The 19,976-nt window shown below is 47.4% G+C and overlaps 1 protein-coding gene across 1 annotated transcript in view; it reads left to right on the top strand.

Moving 5' to 3' along the window:
- PTH1R (parathyroid hormone 1 receptor) overlaps positions 1-19,976 on the top strand; it is a 164,021-nt gene that overhangs the window by 105,403 nt on the left and 38,642 nt on the right. Inside the window, exons 3-5 of the mRNA XM_054991873.1 lie at positions 14,228-14,338; positions 15,504-15,622; positions 18,332-18,426. Coding sequence (XP_054847848.1) covers positions 14,228-14,338; positions 15,504-15,622; positions 18,332-18,426 — 325 coding nt within the window. The remainder of the gene's footprint in view (positions 1-14,227; positions 14,339-15,503; positions 15,623-18,331; positions 18,427-19,976) is intronic.

Consider the following 19,976-nt stretch of genomic DNA (forward strand, 5'->3'; position numbering starts at 1 on the left):
CAACGCTCCTGAAAATGACTTTCTCGAGCCACACCAGGAGTGCGTGTGCACTTCATGTATGGGCGAGTAGAGGAGAAAGTTGAATGCTGCCCCCCCCCCCCGACCGGGAGGCTAAAGGGACCTGGCAGACCTAAGAATTAAGGGATTTTACTTGTCTCCATGATACCTTGTCCAGGAAGTTCAGACATAGTCTGAACAAGTAGTTTTTCATGTGCCAAAACCTTTCCTGTATGGCACAGGAACTGAAGGGGAGTTTAACTTTTGAACAACCCCCTAAGAAAAGAATTCCCTTCTTCCCGGCCGATAGCTTTATTCTTACATGGACTTTTCATATGGCAGAATGTTCTATCATAGGATTCACCACCTGCTGGGTGAAGTGGTCCAGTCCAGGGAATGTGCTAATGCGCGAAAAGTTGTTATAAGCCAGAGGTCACCGTGGATGTAAAGGGCTGCCCTCTGGGTGCTGTCCTTGGTCCATGCCAGCCACGAATATCTATCTTGCCTAGCATGGGTGTCAGGGAGACGTCTTTCCTAGCTCTGATACTTCACACGGAGACAGGAGGATTTGAACCCAAGACCTCCTACAGGCAAAGCAAGTGCTCTCCCACAGAGCTGAAGCCTCTCCCTGCTTGAAATATTGCAGGTGGATTAGCAGATGGTGTTGTTTGTCTCACAGTGTTTCTCCCAGTTCAGTGCTTTTTCAATCTGTTCTCAGTTAAATGCCCCCAGGGTACAAGCTTGTGTATCTTTATCCACGCAAGCGCCTTCCGTCTCTCTATAGCAGCTGATAGAGCTCATGGCAATGACAAGACCTGCTTCTTTTCTCACTGACGGGAATTATCCGTCGACGCCTGTGAGAGATGACGTCCCTGTCAGTTACATTAGGATTGCTTTGATTGTATGTACCAAAGGAAAAACACTAGGGGATATCCCTGTTAACCAAGGTAGACTAAAGAACAACAGGGATATAAAGTGCAGTCAAAAACTCTTCAATTAATATATTTAGAATGTGTTAAAGTGCAAAAGTGCAATACAATACATGCAATAAATACAATAAATATATCAATAAATATATCAGTAAATATTGCTATGCAAAATCAATTCATGTTTGTCTGTCCAATGAATTTCAAAAGTTCTGAAATGTTTTGTAATCACAGAGAGCACCAGGAAGTAAGGGGGATGGAATTCTGACTCGCTGGTCTCCACTAGGTGAATATAATGCCAAGAGGCAGAATTGCCGACGGGATGGTGCAGGCACGATTCTCCAATTCCCGTTTCGTACCACGTCTTCTTCTTGGGCAATATCTCTAGTGGTTCAGACCTTCCCCACGTTCCTGTGTGAAGTGCTCCGAGAGGCAATCATGTTGTGACAGATTGTATGTAGCTCTAGGAACCCCCAAGGAAGCTCTGCGAGACTGGCTACTTGCTAGCAGCCTGTGGGGGCCACCTTGTACTTCCAGCTTCTTCTCTGAATCTAGGGTGACCTGAAAAAGAAAAAGAAAATAAACAGTTATTACAAAGACTATTTTAATGAATTAATTACTTACCTCAGACCCAGGGTACAGCATCTACTGACTGCAGGATGAGAATTTTTTCTTACATGTATTGTATATGATTATTGATTGTGAATTGTGTTATCTTGGTCGTCATTTATGATAATGTTATTTATTGATAAATATTTATAGAATTGTTATTTATTTATTGCAGCATAGCACCTTGCACTTTTGCACTTTGTAAATTTCATTTATATACTTGTTAGTGTTATTTACTGTATACCACGGGGCAGTCCCTTTGTTGTAGTTCTTTTCTCACTGTGGCAAGCAGGGCCAGCGCTAGGCTTTCTGGCGCCTGAGGCTGGGGGCAGCTTCAGGGCTGTTGCCACCCCACACGCATGCAAAGAGCGCGTGCGTGCACCCAAATGATGTGATGACATCACTGTGTGTGACATCATCACGCAGCATGCCACTGTGAGCCGGCCCCATTGGCGTGACAGGCATCTGGGGTGGCGCGTGGGTGGCCTCCCAGCCCTTCCGCTCAGTTGCCCCACACCACTCCAGCCTTCTACCACACCTCGCCTGCAGCTGTGTGCTGGTGGCAGTGGCGGCAGTACAGGGCAGCTAAGTGGGAGGGCGGGGAGGCTGCCCGCTCAGACTGCCCCACACTGCCGCCGCCAGCACTTGCTCCCAGCCAGGCTCAGCAGCTGCAGGCCAGGCACAGCAAACAGCCAGGGTGGCGCTCCCAGCCCTCCCCCTCAGCTGCCAGCAGTGCCACCACCAGCTCCACAGTGCACACCCCTGCCCACAGCGCTCCCTCCAGCACCTCAACGCTTGAGGCAGCTGCCAGACTCACCTCAATGGACACGCCAGCCCTGGTGGCAAGTGTCTTTGCCTAAGCAGTATCGGCTCCACCTGGAGTACTTTGCACTACTCTCTCTCCGTCTTGGGTGATCAAGTACCTAATGAGTAAAGCTTTGAGGCCGTCTTTCTAAAGCCACCCGGACATCCCTTACATCAAGAAGGCAGATCAAGATGGGTAGCCATGTTAGTCTGCAGCAGTGGAAAAGAGCAAGAGTCCAGCAGCATCTATAAGACTAACAAAATTAGCCAGTTTGGTGTAGTGGTTAAGTGCGCGGCACCCTAATTTGGAGAAACGGGTTTGATTCCCCACTCCTCCACGTGAAGCCGGCTGGGTGACCTTGGGTCAGTCACAGCTCTCTCAGAGCTCTCTCAGCCCCACCCACCTCACAGGGTGTTTTGTTGTGGGGATAATAATAACATACTTTGTAAACCACTCTGAGTGGGCATTAAGTTGTCCTGAAGAGCAGTATATAAATCAAATGTTGTTATTATTATTAGTTGTTGTTATTGTTCGAATTATCTGAAACACAATCAACAATAAGCGGAGGTCACATGTTATTATTGATTGGCCTTACAAAGCTGATACAAGTTTCCGCCGGATACCTAAGTATCAACCAGATATCGGCATAATATGTACACTGTTCCAAGTAGCACCATCTTTTGCAGTTCTGTAGGTGTTATGTCAGAAAGCTGCAGGTTTTCCATATGATTGCAGTTTTTTGAGATGGTTCCAAGTGCCCTGATGACAATGGGTACTACTGTTGCATTCTTCTTCCATAGTCGGGTGATTTCTGTCCGGGGTCTGAGGCACAGCCCCCAGCCTCGCCAGGAGGAAACAATGGGAGGCAGCCAGGAGGCAGCTGCCCTGCTGCCCCAGCCAGCCATCAGAGCCAGAACATGCGTGTGCCAGGGGAAAGGGGCAAAGGCCCAAGGCCCCAGAGGGCTGGAAGGGGCAGGGTGAGGCCAGCCAGCCCCACCTTCCAGGGAGAAGATGGGGAACTAAGCATGGCAGAGGGCCAAGGCAGGGGGAATAGGGACCCAGCAGCTGCCCAAACAGAGCCCTTACAAGCCGAGGAGGAGAAGCAGCCACAACAGCTCAGAGCCACGCCCCAGCCTATCCACCAGCTAGAGGGCAATGACCAGGCTCAGGGAGTGCCAGGAGCAAAGCAACTCCAGGTGGGGCTGCCACAGGCATTCTGAGGGAGGAGATGGGCAGCCCCGCTCAGCATCAATGGGCAGACAGCCCAGAAGCTGGCAAGGGCAATTCCTCGCAAGCAAGGCCAGGGAAGCTCAGCAGCGCAGAAGCCGACAGAGGCAGCTCTTTGCAAGCAAGGCCAGGGAAGTTCAGCAGCTCAGAGGCCTACTGGGGCAGCTCCTCAAGAGTAAGGCCAAGGAAAGCTCAGCTGAGGATTGTTCACACTCAACCCCACCCTGCCAGCAAGGCAAGGAAGTCTAGAAGGGATTAGTGATGGGAGGGAAACACCTGAGGGAAGGCACAGCTGGGCCAAGTCAGGAGAGGGCACAAGCCTAGAAGGAGGGCGGGGCGGGGAAAGGAAACCCTATATAAGGTGGCTGGGAAGAGCTCTGAGGTGGTGGGTGTGAGTAAGGAGTGATGGTGAGCAGAGCAGAGCAGAGCAGAGCAGAGCAGAGCAGAGCAGAGCAGAGCAGAGCAGAGCAGAGCAGAGCAGAGCAGAGCAGAGCAGAGCAGAGCAGAGCAGAGCAGAGCAGTGCGAGAGTGAAGGCTCGGAGGAGAGTTCTGGGAGGAGGAGATGATGGAGGATGCAGAGGGTAAGCAGGCCAGGTTGAGCAGGCCAGCGAGTGGACTGAGAGGGAGTCTGGGTGAGGTATGCCACCCCTCCATCCACAGAGCAGGGTCCCGCAGAATCCCTGCCCCCCCCTTTGATGTCAGGAGCAGACCGCCCAGTGCCACGCCCAGCGGCAGCTGCTGCAAGCCCTGACCATTTCTATTGCCAGATCTCTAAATTTAATCATTTTTCCTTGTTCTTTTTCTTTGACTCTGGCATCCCCAGGAATTGCAATGTTAATTATCCAGACTTTTTGATTTTCTATGACTGTTATGTCTGGTGTATTATGTTCAAGGTGCTGATCAGTTTGAATTCTGAAATCCCACAAGATATTGACTTGTTCATTTTCTAGCACCTTTTCCACCTGATGTTCCCATGAATTCTTTGATACTGGCAAGTTATACTTTTTACCCAATGACCAATGAATCAGCTTTGCGAACCAGTCATGTCTAGCTTTGTAGTCTGTCTGTGCAATTTTTCTGCGTTCAAAGATAAAGTGGGACACAGTTTCATCTTTTTCCTGGCAAAGTTGACCCTGCCACTGGAACGCTAGGGGGGAAATAGCTTTCCAGTACAGCAGCAATAAATAGGGAAAGGGTTAAATGACTCCACCCTTCACCTCCTGCTATTTTTGTGAAAGAAAAAGTTCACAATCTCTCCACAATTAAAAAAATCTATTAAAAAATTGATGACTCCTGCAGAATTTAACTGTTGACAGCTGACTCTAGAGGAACGCTGAGATTTCAGGCTGCAGATGGGAAGTTGCACATTTGAAAACTCCTTGGAGAAAAAAACCTGTCCCTGCAAACAGAAAATTAGCCTGTCATGGAAGAATGGTGTTGATGTACCTTCTCCCTAATGTGCTGTTTGTCTCTTTTCCCCAGAAGTGATGTCAGTCCTCATAGAAATCACTGGAAACTATGATTTTACCATAGAGTTTCCAGCAATTCCTAGAGAAGCGTGATACCACTTCCCAGTTTTCCTGGAAGTGACATCATGCTTTTGGCCAATGGTGGTTTTTTTTTATTTTAGTGTCAACAGAAAACACCAGCTGGGAGCAGGGAATTTCCTACCCCCACCAGGGGGCTGGCAGCACTAATATCATCGCATCCCGTTTTAGCTCTCTCCCAAAATTCTACTCTCCCTGGCTCCACCTCCAATCTCCAAGAATTCTCCCACCCAGCTTTTGCTACCTTATCTGTTCCTCAAACTCCACCTTCCTGCCCCCAAATCTCCAGGAATCTCCAATTGAAATGAAAATAATTGACATCAAGCCACAGAAAATGGTGGGAAAATACAGGCAGAAAGGATAGATTTGCTCAAAGGAACAGCAGTGGTTTAAAAAGATATTTTAAATTTGGAATAGTGGAGGGGCACAGATTTTGTAGTATTCCTAATGAAATTAGTATCCAAAGTTGGCAACTGAGCCGCTGTAGAGGGGGGGGTTGTTCTAGATTCCAGTGGGTGCCAGTAATTAGAGATGGGCATGAACAGCAATACGAACAAAAAAGAGCCACGAACAGCCCAATCTGCTGTTCATGAACAAGCTGTTCGTGAGGCCCCATTCTAAACGAGCAGGTGGTCCTTGCAAGCCTCGTTCGTTGCTGTTCGTCAAGCCAGACGGTCTGGCACCTGCAATCAATTCCCTTGGCAACCGGAGGCAGGGACTGCCTGAACTCTGCCTGAACTCCTGCTGTTGCCCTGGAAACCCCAATCTAAGCCCAATTTAGCTTGACAGGCAGGTCTTCCTTTCAAGTGTGGAGCTCCAAATTTGTTACAAGGGAGCAAAGACCAGGGGGGAGGGGGGCTCCCAGCTCTGACTTTGCAGACAGTGGAGAGACAGTTGCTGTTGGCATTTTGATAGAGTGCATTGGAGCTTGAATGTTCTCTGTGTGCGGTGGGATAGGGATCTGCCCCTTCAAGTTCCAGGGCTGCTGCCAGGCTCCGGGCCCAACTATTATTTATTATTGGTACCTTTCCTGGTGCCTTCTCAGGTAACGTTTCTGGGAGAGGTGTGGTAGGGATCTACCTCTTCAAGTTCCAGGGCTGCTGCCAGGTTCTGGGCCAAGCTATGATTTATCATTGGTACCTTTCCTGCTGCCTGCTCAGGTCAGGTTTCTGGGAGTGGTGCAGTAGGGATCTTGATCAAACTTGGATGATGGCTGGAGGAGAGCCTGCTGGCCCCCATGCACAGCCAACCACGAACATGTTCGTGAACAGAGCCATGTTCGTGGTTGTTCGTGAGTCCCTGTTCGTGGATGGCAACGAACAACAAACATTGTGTTCATTTTTTTTCTGTCCGTGCCCATCTCTACCAGTAATTCAGTGAGAAAATGGGAGAGCCAAGAGCTCGTAAGGTACAGTCAGCCTGGAAAGAGTTTCTATAGGGTTGTAGCCAGTCCTTGCCTCTCTGTATGTTTTCTAGCTTCAGTTTTTGGCTCTGGTTTGAAGGGAGGGAGGGAAAACCCAGAAGTCTGAAAAAAATGCTGTCCCCACAAGCCTGTGGTTTGCTTTCGTTCTTTTAAATTTAGCTTCCAGATGAAAGGCATCCAGAAGGAACAGGAAACCCCCAAACATTTTCTTTGAGACGTACGTAAACATTACGTTTCGACAACGGTAGCCGAGCTGCAGCCCCCCTAAAACCAGTCCTGGCAAGGGATGAAGGGAAATTGCCAGCCGTCCGAAACGCAGGCCTTCCCCCCCCCCTTTATGAATTAGGAGCCTGTGTTGACTGGTTTGGAAAAGAAGAGGGGACATTTTGCGGAGAAGGACGCGCGAGAGAAAATGTCACAAAAGCTAGTTATTAGCTGCAAACATTTGGCCTTCCTGCCTGGCTATTCTAGGTCTTGTTAGCTTGCTTTTATATGACTTGGGCATCTCTTTTTTTGTAATAAATAAACTTTTTTTTATCTGCTGGGGCAAAGCAATGTCCTGGCCAAATTCACACATGAAATGTGTGCTTGTGTCACCCCTGTTCTCAATGCCAGAAGCCCCCTGCCCCCCAAACTGCTGTGGAAGGCAATTCTGCAGTGCAAGAATCCCTCCTTGGGTGTTCGAAAAGGAAACAGGGAGTTCCTCCATGTGGCCAGAGTAGGTCACACCAAATTCTCCTACCAAATGTTCTCGAGAGTTTGCAACCAGGATGACCAGCTGCAGCTTGTAAAATGGCATCAGAAAGCTCTCTAATGATTGATATAGTACAGTACATCCTCTACATGATCTATAACCAACTAGCTATAACCAGGGCTTTTTTTCAGCGGGAATGCAGTGGAATGGAGTTCTGGCACCTCTTAAAAATGGTCACATGGCCGGTGGCCCCGCCCCCTGATCTCCAGACAGTGGGGAGTTTAGATTGTGGTGCGGAGGGCAATCTCAACTCCCCTCTGTCTGGAGATCAGGGGGCGGGGCCACCGGCCATGTGACCATTTTCGCCAAGGGCAATTTAAACTTTAAAGAACTCCCCCCTTGTTCCAGCTGACCCAAAGCGACGTCATTGTGCAGTCTTGAGTTCCACCACTGAGTTCCACCACCCAGAAAAAAAGCCCTGGCTATAACCTCTTGTAATGCAATGTGCTTTACACTGTTTCATTGCTGTTTGTATTCATTATTGTTTGTTTCATTGTTTCATTGTTGTTTGTATTCCGTAATCTATGATCTCTAGTGTTTATTGTTTGTTTGTATTTTGTATAGTTTCAATAATTTAAAAAAATAATTTAAAAAAATCTGTTTAGTTCTGCATTTCTATCCTGCAAGGTTTCTCTCTTCCCTGTTTATCTTCACCATGACCCTGCGAGGCAGGTTAGGTTAGAGAGCCCTTGGCTCTAGGGTTGCCAACCTCCAGGTGGGAACCTGGAGATCCCCCAGAATTACAACTGATCTTCACGCTGCAGGGATCCGTTCCCCTGGAGAAAATGACGGCTTTGGGGGATGGGCTCTGGCATTATACTCCACTGAGGTTCCTCCCCTCCCCAAACTCTGCCCTCCCACAGCATCACCCCTAAATCTCCAGAATTTGCCCAGACTAGAGGTGGCAACCGTACCTTGCAAAAATAATATTACTTATGTGGCTACATGGAAGTTTTACGGTGCACCCAGCAACGGCTTCATGAGACACTTTGCAGATGCAAAAAGAGTCCAGCGGGGGGGAGGGTCCGGCCACTTCTCCCTGCATGCTGTGACTGCAAAGAGAACAGAGCCAGCATGCAAATGGGAAGCACAAAACTCCCATCGCAAATGTAATACAAAGTCTTTGTGCTGTTCCCCAACAAGCACGAGTACTTTGTAATGTATAGATGGCACCTCAGGCTTCTCGTAGGGTTGCCATGTCCAGGTTAGGAAATGACTGGAGGTTTTGAGGGTGGAGCCTGGAAGGGTCGGGTTTGGGGCGGGAAGGGGCCTAATGGGATCTAATGCCATAGAGTGCATCCTTCAAAGCAGAAGTGACCTTAGTCACCTGGAGATCAGTTGTAAATCCGGGACATCTCCATCCATCCCCTGGAGGCTGGCAACCCTAGGCTTCTTGTAAACAAGCAAGCTGGCAGAAGGGCAGGGGCAAACCATCGGAGGAGAACTGGGGGCGGGAAAGCAGCAAAGAGCATGGAAATGTGTATTCAAACCACCAGGCTTGTTAGAAGAGTGGAGTTGGAGACAGACGTGGGTATGGCTCCAGGCAAGACCAGCAATATAAAGACCTACGGCAGACTGGGGCTGAGGGCAGAGACCAGAGGAAGGTCGGAAAGAGGAAGTGAAAGTGGGAAATTCCTGGAGACTTGGGGGTGGAGCCTGGGGAGGGTGGGGTTTGAGGAGGGGCAGGACTTCAGCGGGGTGTGATGTCACAGCAGGGATGTGAGGTCACAGACTCCACTCTCTGAAGCTGCCGCTTCTTCTGAAGGAATGATCTGGACATCAGTTGCAATTCCAGGAGGTCTCCTGGAAGTTGGCAACCCTAGACTAAAAGCTGTGAAGGTGCATGGCGAGGCCTATAGCGAGCAAAGAGAGGCAAGTCTCTGGGTGGATAGAGAGCCCTTCTTGTAAAGCACCTCAGAATTGCATAGCAGGATCAGACCAAGGTTCTTCCAGTCCTGATTTTATTACAAGAATCCCTGCGACAGGAAGATGCAGGGGGGAATGGGCAGTTGATTCCCCAGGTCTGATGCTAGGAAAAGTGGGAGACCTAAAATGAGAAGGCTAGACTCAGTCAAAGAAGCCACGTCCTCCAGTCTGCAGGATCTGAACAAGTCTATTAACAATAGGACGTTTCGGAGGTCTTTCGTTCATAGAGTCACCATAGGTTGGAGGCTGTTTTGGAGGCCTTTCATTCATAGGGTCGCCATAGGTTGGAGGCTGTTATGGCAGTCTTTCTTTCTTCGGGTCGCCCTAGTTTGGAGGCTGTTTTGGAGGTCTTTCTTTCATAGGGTCGCCATAGGTTGGAGGCTGTTTTGGAGGTCTTTCATTCATTGGGTCGCCATAAGTTGGAGGCTGTTTTGGAGGTCTTTCATTCATAGGGTCACCATAGGTTGGAGGCTGTTTTGGAGGTCTTTCATTCTTAGGGTCGCCATAGGTTGGAGGCGACTTGACGGCACGTAACACATACGCACACCCAGGTCTACCTTCTCCCCAGCCACCTCTCCACCGCAGTGCACTTTTGTTCTTGCATGGGGCTAGTAGCTGAGCTGTCAACATCATCTGTCAATGTCACATGCAGAGAATCCTGTTTTGTCTGACAACCTGCAGGTTCCTTTCACCCCTATAGCACTACAGTCCGCACGCTTGGATGTCTGTCTGTCTTTGAACTTTGATGTGACACATCAGAATTGCAAGCGTGCCCATTGGCACACCTCCACAGTTCTCAGTAGCATAACATACCCAGAGACTGCTGGCATCTGGAGTAGAATTGCCAGCTTCCAGGTAGGCCCTGGAATTGCCACAGAATTATGACGATGCATCTCCAGACTACAGAGATTAGTTCCTCTGGAGGAGATGGCAGCTTTGGAGGGCGGACTTCAAAACATCACATCCCTGCTAAGCTCCCCCCTCCCCAAACTCTGCCCCCCACAGACACCACCCCCAAATCTCCAGGAATTTCCCAGCCCACAGTTAGCAACGCTAAATTCTGGAGTCGAGCTTTCCTTGCGGTGCCTGTCTTTTGAAATGACATCCTTGCTTTGCACGCTGACCTGATGCCAGTTGGAAACTTTCCCTGTTATCTCTCGTTCCATGCAAATTGCTACCGAATTTTGCTTGAGGCCAAACTCAAGGAGAAAATCTCCGCTTGGGCAAAATATCCCCAGCATCTCAAAAGAAACCAGAAGTGTTCTGAGAAGGCTGGTGATATTTCTCGAGGGCATTTCATACACATGCCCAAAGTCTTGGGTCATCTTCTCCCACCCCCCAAAAATACTTTGGGTTGTTCTGCCCTGTTTCTTTCCGAGCCATTGGCTGCCTTTCCCATAATGGAGTGCCCACAATGCTCCACCATATCCCCGTTGGGGTCTTCCCTGACTCGCTTCCCATGCCAGAGAAACCTGGGGGTGATTTATATCTTGCAGTCCTAGATAAACACCTTGGGACCTTGTTTGCATTTTTCTTTCCCTGTTAAAAGGACCGTGCAGATGGTTTTAATGTGTGCTGTTCACATGTGGACCCAACTTGCATAAAGAACAAATGCTGGGTGGGCAGGAGAGAGCGGAAAAGGATAAAACAATCGAGATAGATCAGTCATTTCTTCTGGATTCTCCTTGGGCATTCTGTGTTCTCTAATTCAGACTTCTGATGTGAGGTTTTCAACCTCTGGGAGGTCACCTGGGATTGCAACTGATTTCCAGATGACAGATATCAGTTCCCCTGGAGGAAACGGCAGCTTTGGAGGGTGAACTGTATGGCATCACGTCCGTGCTGAGCTTCTTGAACTCTGCAAACTCCACCCTCGTCAAGTACTGCCCCCAAATCTCCAGGAATTTCCCCCGATGGAGTTGGCAACCCTATTTAGTGATGATTTCAACAGGCCAGATGAACCCTTCCCAGAGTCAAAAAAGTCAATCCATAAACTCCCGCCTCCACCTGGATGTTGCGTTAGATGGCGTTAGACCGTCTACTTTGACCAACATGGTGGGAATATTTTATTTCACCTCATTTTATTTATAGTTGCTCTCCCCACAATCAATGATTTGGATTTTTATCCCAACCTTGCTAATCTCAGGGGAGCCCACCAAAAAAATGCAAAGACAAAAGACAATAGATAGCAATCAAAGCTGCTCCCAAACCAGCAAAATGTTATGGATGTAAAATAATTCATGCTCAATTATGCACAAAGTGTGGCCTCTGTTGTGGTGGGCCCATCTTTGCTACTGCCATCACCGACAGGCGGCTCGTTGAGATCCGTTCTGTCAGTTTTCCAAACATTGCCACAGACAGCTCACCCCCAGCCCAACATGGCAGCTGTTAGGGTTGCCAACCTGAGATCTCCCGGAATTACAACTGATTTCCAAGATGGGTAGCCCGTGTTAGTCTGTAGAAAAGAGGGCTGTTTTCACACTGTCTATAAATCGCGGGAGACTCACAGAAAGCTTCCGGCTTTCTCATGCAATTTTTGACGCCATCTGTTTACAAAACACCACAATGATTTACGGCATTTTGTAATCGGATGGTGTTAAAAATTGCACAAGGAAGCCGGCAGCCTTCCGTGAGTCTTGAGCGATTTATAGACGGTGTGAAAACGGCCGACCAAGAGTCCAGTAGCACCTATAAGACTAATAAAATTTGTGGTAGGGTGTGAGCTGTCATGAGCCACAGCTCACTTCTTCAGATACGGCTAGAATGTGAGTCCATCTGTCCTCATATTTTGGAGAGTGGAGGGATTACAGAAGCCAAATGATAATAGCCGATGAATGACAATGGTAACCGTGATTGAATAGGGTGGGGTATGTGGAGAGGTAGTGGGCATGGACAAATTAGCACTGAAAATGAGACAGGAAGCCTAGGTCTCGATTCAGTCCAAGTGGATGCATCATCTTGAGTTTCATTACCAGTTGCAATTCAGCAGTTGCTGAATTTCCAGATTACAGAAATCAGTTTCCCCGGATAAAATGACAGCTTCAGAGGGTGGACTAAATGGCATTATCTCCTGCTGAAGTCTCACCCTTCCCCAAACCCCAACCTCCCATGATCTACTCTGCAACCTCCATGAATTTTACAACACAGATTTGGCAACCCGAGCAGTTGTCAGTCCTTTGTCAATCCTTCATTTTCACGGAAGCTCCAGGTGGTCGGAGAACAGAGGTTCACGCACGTTAGTCAGCTGTTTTAACGGCTGAGAAGACCGAAGCTTCAGCAGAAGCAAACATCAGCCCAGCGTGGTGGGAGAGAACAGCCATGTCTTCCTCAGGAATCCTGACCATCCAAACGCCACCCTACAAAAGTGGGAAGGAGATGTGACGGATGCCAAGCCAGCTGTACCCTGCGGAGAGCAGGAATGGTGGCGCAGTGTTTACCAAAGGTTGTTTGTGCTTCGCTTTCGGCAAACCTCATTTCAACGTTGCTTCCCATCAGACTCTTGCAAGACACCCTCCTGCCTCATTTCCAGTCAAGTGCGGGGTGGGGGGAAAGAAAGCTAAACAAAGTCTTTTTTCCCTCCCAGCAAAGGATGTTTTCTTTGAACAGGGAATCCTATTAGCAGATGGATATCTAACCAGACAAGCCCTTCCCATCCCTTGCTTCAAACAAAGACCTAAATATCAGGCTGAGTCTGCTAAACTTTGTCCTAACAACAACAATAACAATAACAACTGCTCTTATATACCACTGTTCTAGACAAATTATTGCCCCACTCAGAGCAGTGAATAAGGTCAGTGTTATTCTTATCCTCACAACACAGCTGGGGAGCTGGGGCTAAGAGGAGGGGCTTGCCCAAGCCTGACCGCTGAGCTCACGGCAGTAGTGGAATTCGAACCAGCAGCGTACTGACTGACAGTCTAACCACTTAACCACTGTGTTACAGCAGCTCTCATAATAATAACTGCATTTATATATTGCTCTTCTGGACAGATTAGTGCCCCACTCAGAGCACTGAACAAAGGCAGTGTTATTTTTATCCCAACAATGCAGTTGGGGCACTGAGTGGAGAGGAGTGGCTCGCCCAAGGCCACTTGCAGAGTTCACAGCAGTTGTGACATTTGAACCAGCAGAGTGCTGATTCGCAACCCAACCACTTAAGCACTATGCTACAGCATACGTATATAATCAGGGCTTTTTTTCTGGGAAAAGAGGTGGTGGAACTCAGTGGGTTGCCAACACAGGGGGCAACTCTTGGTGGGAGGTAGTACCCCTGAATGCGCGTATGCAAAGTGTGTGCACGCTCCCAGGACCGCACAATGACGTCACTTTGGGTCAGCTGGAACAAGGGGGAAGTTTTTTAAAGTTTAAATCGCCCTCGGCGAAAATGGTCACATGGCCGGTGGCCCCGCCCCCCCATCTCCAGACAGAGGGGAGTTTAGATCACCCTCCGCACCGCTGGCATGGAGGGCAATCTCCCCTCTGTCTGGAGATCAGGGGGCGGGGCCACCAGCCATGTGACCATTTTCAAGAGGCGCCGGAACTCCGTTCCACCGCGTTTCAGCTGAAAAAAAGCCCTGTATATAATAATAACCACTCCTTTATATACCACTCCCTTAGACAGATTAGTGCCTCGTTCAGAGTGATGACAAAATCAGTGCTATCCCCACAACACAGCAGAGGAACTGGGCGGAGAGCAGTGACTCACGCAATGTCACCTGCTGAGATCATGGCCCTGGTGGGATCCAAACCAGAAGAGTGCTGACATGCAAAGGCCTCTGCGTTTTGTTGGGTAGAAGAAGAAGGGTTCTGCGCATTCCTAAGTTGCCGTCCCGTTTTTATCGAAGCAAACTTTTGAGCTGACTTAGAAGTTTCCAGTTGGTCAAAACGGACAAGGAAGTTTGTCGTGTGCGGTGAAGAGGTTTGACAAGACGCGTGCAGTTGTCTTCCATGCGATCTGTGCTTGGCTTTTCCAACGACACCCCCTTCCCATTGCTTTCTGCTTTTTTCTTGCAGATGGCTTCTGCGTGCCTGAGTGGGATAACCTCATCTGTTGGCCTGAAGGCGTCCCTGGCAAGCTGGTGGCTATGCCCTGTCCAGAGTACATCTATGACTTCAACCATGAAGGTAAATCTAATCATCATAATAACTGTGCTAACATACTGCTCTTCTAGACAGATTAGTGCCCCACACAGAGGGATGAACGAAGTCAGTGTTATTATAATCCCCACAGTTGGAGCTGAAAGGATCAGCTTGGCAGGAGTGAGGCTTGAACCAGCAGAGTGCTGACTCACAGCCCAACCACTTAAACACTGTGCTACGGCAGCTCTCCAATGTAACAGCAGCCAATCTCTTGTTGTTGGGACACAGATTCAGTGCAGTTGGATAACATGAGCTTGTAGGGTTAAGAACAGTGATGGACAGTAATAATAACAACAACAACAGGAACAACATTCAATTTATATTCATATTGTGGAAGAAACCTGAACCATTTCAGTCTTTTTTAAAACCACTTCAGTCTTTTTTTTTTTAAAGACTCCCTCAAGTAGAAAAACCTCCAAGCACATCATAGAGAAAGTTTCTAGCTAATCTGCTCCCTGCTGTGATAGCTTTCTATTTTCAGGAAGTTTTTAAAATAGAGGAATATTCAAAAATCATACACACACTCTGCATTCAGAAGTGCAGAATTCACCCTGAGACTACTACCCTCCGGCCCCATTCACCTACATAACAACAATAACAACAATAGTAAAGAGTCCAGTAGCACTTTTAAGACTAACCAACTTTATTGTAGCATAAGCTTTCGAGAACCACAGCTCTCTTCGTCAGATGCATCATCAGCTTTCAAGAACCACAGCTCTCTTCATCAGATGCATCGGACGAAGAGAGCTGTGGTTCTCAAAAGCTGACGATGCAGCTGACAAAGAGAGCTGTGGTTCTCGAAATCTTATGCTACAATAAAATGGGTTGGTCTTATAGGAGCTACTAGACTCTACTAATTTGTGACTACAGACTAACAGCTAACTCCTCTGAATCAATAGCAATAATAAAAATAATGATAACAACCACAATAACATTAGATTTATATACTGCCCTTCAGGACAACTTAACGCCCACTCAGAACGGTTTACAAAATACGTTGTTGTTGTTGTTGTTGTTGTTGTTGTTGGTGGTGGTGGTGGTGGTGGTGGTGGTGGTACATGCGTAGATCAGGGCTTAGCCAGAGGCAGCATACCACCATTCAGTCTATTGTAACCTTCTCTTTGTCTGAATGTTTTTGTCTCCTTGTCAGGCCATGCCTATCGGCAGTGTGACATGAATGGCAGCTGGGCGTTGGTGCCCAGCAGCAATCTCACCTGGGCCAACTACAGTGAGTGTGCCAAGTTCCTTGACACCAACAGAACGGACAGGGTAAGCTGAATTTGCACGGGAATATTTGTAAGCAGCGTCTTCTTAGACAGCAGGTAGAGGTTGCACAGGACATAATCTGGGCTCCGACACACCAGGTCTCAGTACAGGAATCCGGGCCGTTCAGCAGCTTCTCTTATAGACACGCAACTTTGCCTTGGCTGCTTTCACACTGGTGGAAAATGCACACTCAATGCACCTTAGCAGTCGTTGGCAATTGGATTGTCTTGTTTCACACAAGAAAATCCAGTTGCAAAGAATTGCTAAAAGGGCCTTGAAAGTGCCTTCTCCGGTGTGTGTGAGAGCAGCCCTTATATTGATTCTCGGGCCAAGTCGCTCGCTGGCACCGGTGCTGGCTGGCTGGCAGCAGCTCTCCCAAGTCCGAGGCAGAGAAAGGCCTCTCTTGACCCTGCTGCCTATGCATTTTTAACTGGAGATGTCAGGGAGTCAAGCAGAGTCCTTCTGCTAGCAGATCAGGAGCTCTTCCGCTGAGCTTTGTACCCTCCTCTTTCCAGTGCCGAGTCTCAGCCTTGGGACTCATTTGCATTCATGAAAATTTCGCCTAAAGCAAATTTGGAGGGTGGAAAGAGGGTAACATGCTAGGGAAAAGTCAAAATGTCATATTACGGCCCGTTAAGTTTCTGCCTGTAATTACAAGGAGAGCTGGGCTGAGATAAGGAGCCCTGTGGCGCACAGTGGTAAGCAGCAGTACTGCAGCCCAAGCTCTGCTCCGGACCTGAGCTCGATCCTAACGGAAGCCAGGTTCAGGTAGCCGGCTCCAGGTTGATTCAGCCTTCCTTCCTTCCAAGGTCAGTAAAATGAGTAGCCAGTTTCCTGGGGGCAAAGTGTAGATGACTGGGGAAGGCAATGGCAAACCACCCCATAACAAAAAGTCTGCCAAGAAGACGTCGTGATGCAATGTCCCCCCATGGGTCAGTAATGACTCGGTCCTTGCACAGGGGACCACCTTTACCTTTTTTAAGTTTCTCCCTGTAATTACAAGGAGAGCTGGGCTGAGATAGGGTCCTATCCTGCTGAAGGCCTTCTGAATCTGGCCAGTGGGCCATCTAGGCCAGCATTCTGTCTCACGCAGTGGCCCATCAGTTGCCGTGGGGTAAGCAGGGCACAGAGGCACTTCAAACTAATGCTGCCTCCTGGTACTGATTTTTAGACATTTGCTTCCTTTATGCATGGAGATGATCGTGGTTTGTTTGTTTCATATTTTACGTTTTCATTGTTAGTGGATTTTGGTTTGCTAAGGCTGGGGTTCTGCTATTTAAGGGAGATTTTATCGATCGCTTTTAAATTTCTTTCGGAATTTGCTCTCAAACAACTTTGCTTGCCTGATGATTGGTTTACATTTATGTTGCTCGATCTCGGGCTGCTTTTAAAGTTTCCACGCTAGTCCCCGCCACGCCCCAAAGTGCCTCCTTTTCTTGTTTCCTCCCCCCTCCCCTGCTTCAGTATTGGCATCGATCGTCCAAACTGTACAGACGGCATGCTGCGATCATTAGATGAGTCAGATCTTTGAGGTGCTAAACCCGGACCGAAAAGAAATCTTCCGTGCAGCCGGGATACCTGCCGTCCCTGTGGGAAACTTGCGCAGTGACTCCGTATGGAAAATGCACGGCTTCTCTCGGTCCCTGCCCACTGGCAGCTCCAACCACAGCTGTTACATTTCTGTTTATTTAGTTTCTGAATAGATTAACGTTGGCAAGCACATGATTCCAGTGGTGGATACGGCCAGGAAAACATTCTCAGGTCTTGGGGAATCTGATGTCATATGCCTGAGGTTAGCATTCCAGAGTAGCGTTCCTCTGTAGCCCAGATTGGAAACCAGAGATGTCATTGAGAAACCTGCGTACATTACTAAAAGTTGCAAAGGGAAGGGGGCGAGGGGGGGGGTTGAGGGCAGTGCTAAAACGATGGAAAGAAGCTCACCTGGGATGGAGAGAGTGGATAGATTTTCAGAGTGGTGGAAGTGATAGGAGAGAGAGGTTTCATTCCCTGGGGTGTGTATCTTCTTCCCGCTATTGCTTCCAGTCAAAAGGTTTTGCAAGGCTTTTGTTTATTTCCAAAACCCACAAGACCCATTCGTTCAGGGAGGAACATATGTGTGTGTCAGCAATAATGTCCTCATTTTTAAAACGTTCGGTTAGATTTTTGTGAAGTGGTTTTGCTTCTTTGCTTTTCTCCATTGGTCTTGCAGTTTTGTTTGTCTTCTGTACTCATCTGGTACAACAGTCATGCATTTATTTACATGCACAATGTACATCATTTAATGCAATGTGATGATAAACGCTGAGAAATGCTTAGAGGATAAGGTGAAAATGTAAGGAAACCGGAACTTGCATAGAAATAAAGAATTAACTGGCACAGCTCCCATTAATGGTTTGATGGTTGTGCAGTAGACCTTCCCGTTGGTGCTGAGCCCTTTGCTGTAGTTTTAGGTTTGAGATTTTTAACATTTCACTTTGCCACCTTCATAGGGCAGTTACCAGTAGAGGCATTCCATGTTGAGTTCTCCCCATCTCCGCCTTCTTTGTAATACATAGTGCAACTTCTATTTCATTATTTATTTTATTTTATTTATTTTCGATTTTTGTTCCGCCCTCCCCACATTTCCAGCAGGCTCACGGCTGCGTTTCCCTTTCTTCTGGCTCTTCCCTTAACACTTGTTTCTCCCCCAACACCCCCCTATGTTTGCAACAGGAAGTCTTCGACAGACTCTATTTGATTTACACTGTTGGCTATTCCATCTCGTTGGGTTCCTTGACTATTGCAGTCCTTATCCTTGGCTACTTCAGGTGAGCTCTTTTCTTTTGTAATTCGGAATTTTAAATTTTGGTTTCACCTTCACTGTACTTGATTGTGGCGGGGCGGGGGGAAGTGAAGTATTGTAGTAATGCACTAATTAACTTTTGGGTATTAAAATTTTCTTTATTTAAGCTATAAACTACACACCACAAAACAATAAACAACAAACATAGAGAACAAGAAAAAACACACCGTTCTAAACATAACACGCTAACAATACGTATATCTATAAAATTAAGAGGAAAAGAAAAAAGAAAACAAAAAAACCCCACCTAAATTACACTACAAGTTGAGCTCCGATTTTCTCCGTCACAAGTATGTATCATTTCTAGAGTCCCACTTATTCTAAGTTAGTCACAAACCCCTCTTTTTTCTATTGTTCCTGATTCTTAGTCCATAAATCCAGATGTCATCAAATCCAGAGAGCCAGTTTGGTGTAGTGGTTAAAAGCACAGGACTCTCTTCTGAAGAGCCGGGTTTGATTCCCCACTCCTCCGCTTGAAGCCAGCTGGGGGTGACCTTGGGCTAGTCACAGCTCTCTCAGAGCTCTCTCAGCCCCACCCACCTCACAGGGTGTTTTGTTGTGGGGATAATAGTAACACACTTTGTAAACTGCTCTGAGTGGGCATTAAGTTGTCCTGAAGGGCAGTATATAAATTGAATGTTGTTGTTGTTGTTGTTATATCCTTGTTATCCATTTCATGCAAAAGGTCTATTAACGGTTTCCATTCAGTCAAGAAGTCAACTAATGTCCTTTCTCTAATTAATGCAGTAAGTTTTGCCTTTAATGCGAACTCCAAAACTTTGGTCAACCATTCCTCCATTGTAGGCAATGTTGTTGTTTTCCACTTTTGGTAATGCACTAATTCACTTTTGATAGTGTGACACTTTCTGATTTCCATTGGTTAAACCACTTTGATTAGTTAGTTTTCTTAGCTTTCAAAAAATACAAATTCACATCGGTTTAAAAACAAATAAAATACTAGCCACTACTGGCAAATACGCAACGAATCAGCTAATCAGCATACCCTCTTACGTAATTCTGGCTTACATGGCTTCCTCAGCCAGAAACGTTGAGCATTGGAGAGATGCCCAGGAGACCTTTGCCAGAGGATCAGGGCTGCCTCCAGAGTTCATACTGAGAGAGATTCTTATTGATTCATATTTATTATATTTTTATCTACCCTGTTTTCAGATTTCTGCTTCTTTTCAGATTTTTGCAAAGCAAACACTATTTGCCTTGCGTCTTGGATGTCCGATCCTATTCATTGTACTGACTTACGCTGTAGCTGTGGAGAAGAGCAAGAGTCCAGTAGCACCTGTAAGACTAACAAAATTTGTGGTAGTGTATGAGCTTTCATGAGCTACAGCTCACTTCTTAAGATATACCTAGAATCTGAAGTGAGCTGTGACTCACGAAAGCTCATACCCTACCACAAATGTTGTTAGTCTTATAGGTGCCACTGGACTCTTGCTCTTTTCTACTGTTACAGACAGACTAACATAGTTGCCTATCTTGACTTGCACTGTGTAATTTACC

The sequence above is a fragment of the Eublepharis macularius genome, chromosome 11 (genome assembly GCF_028583425.1).
Source record: "Eublepharis macularius isolate TG4126 chromosome 11, MPM_Emac_v1.0, whole genome shotgun sequence".
NCBI lineage: Eukaryota > Metazoa > Chordata > Lepidosauria > Squamata > Eublepharidae > Eublepharis > Eublepharis macularius.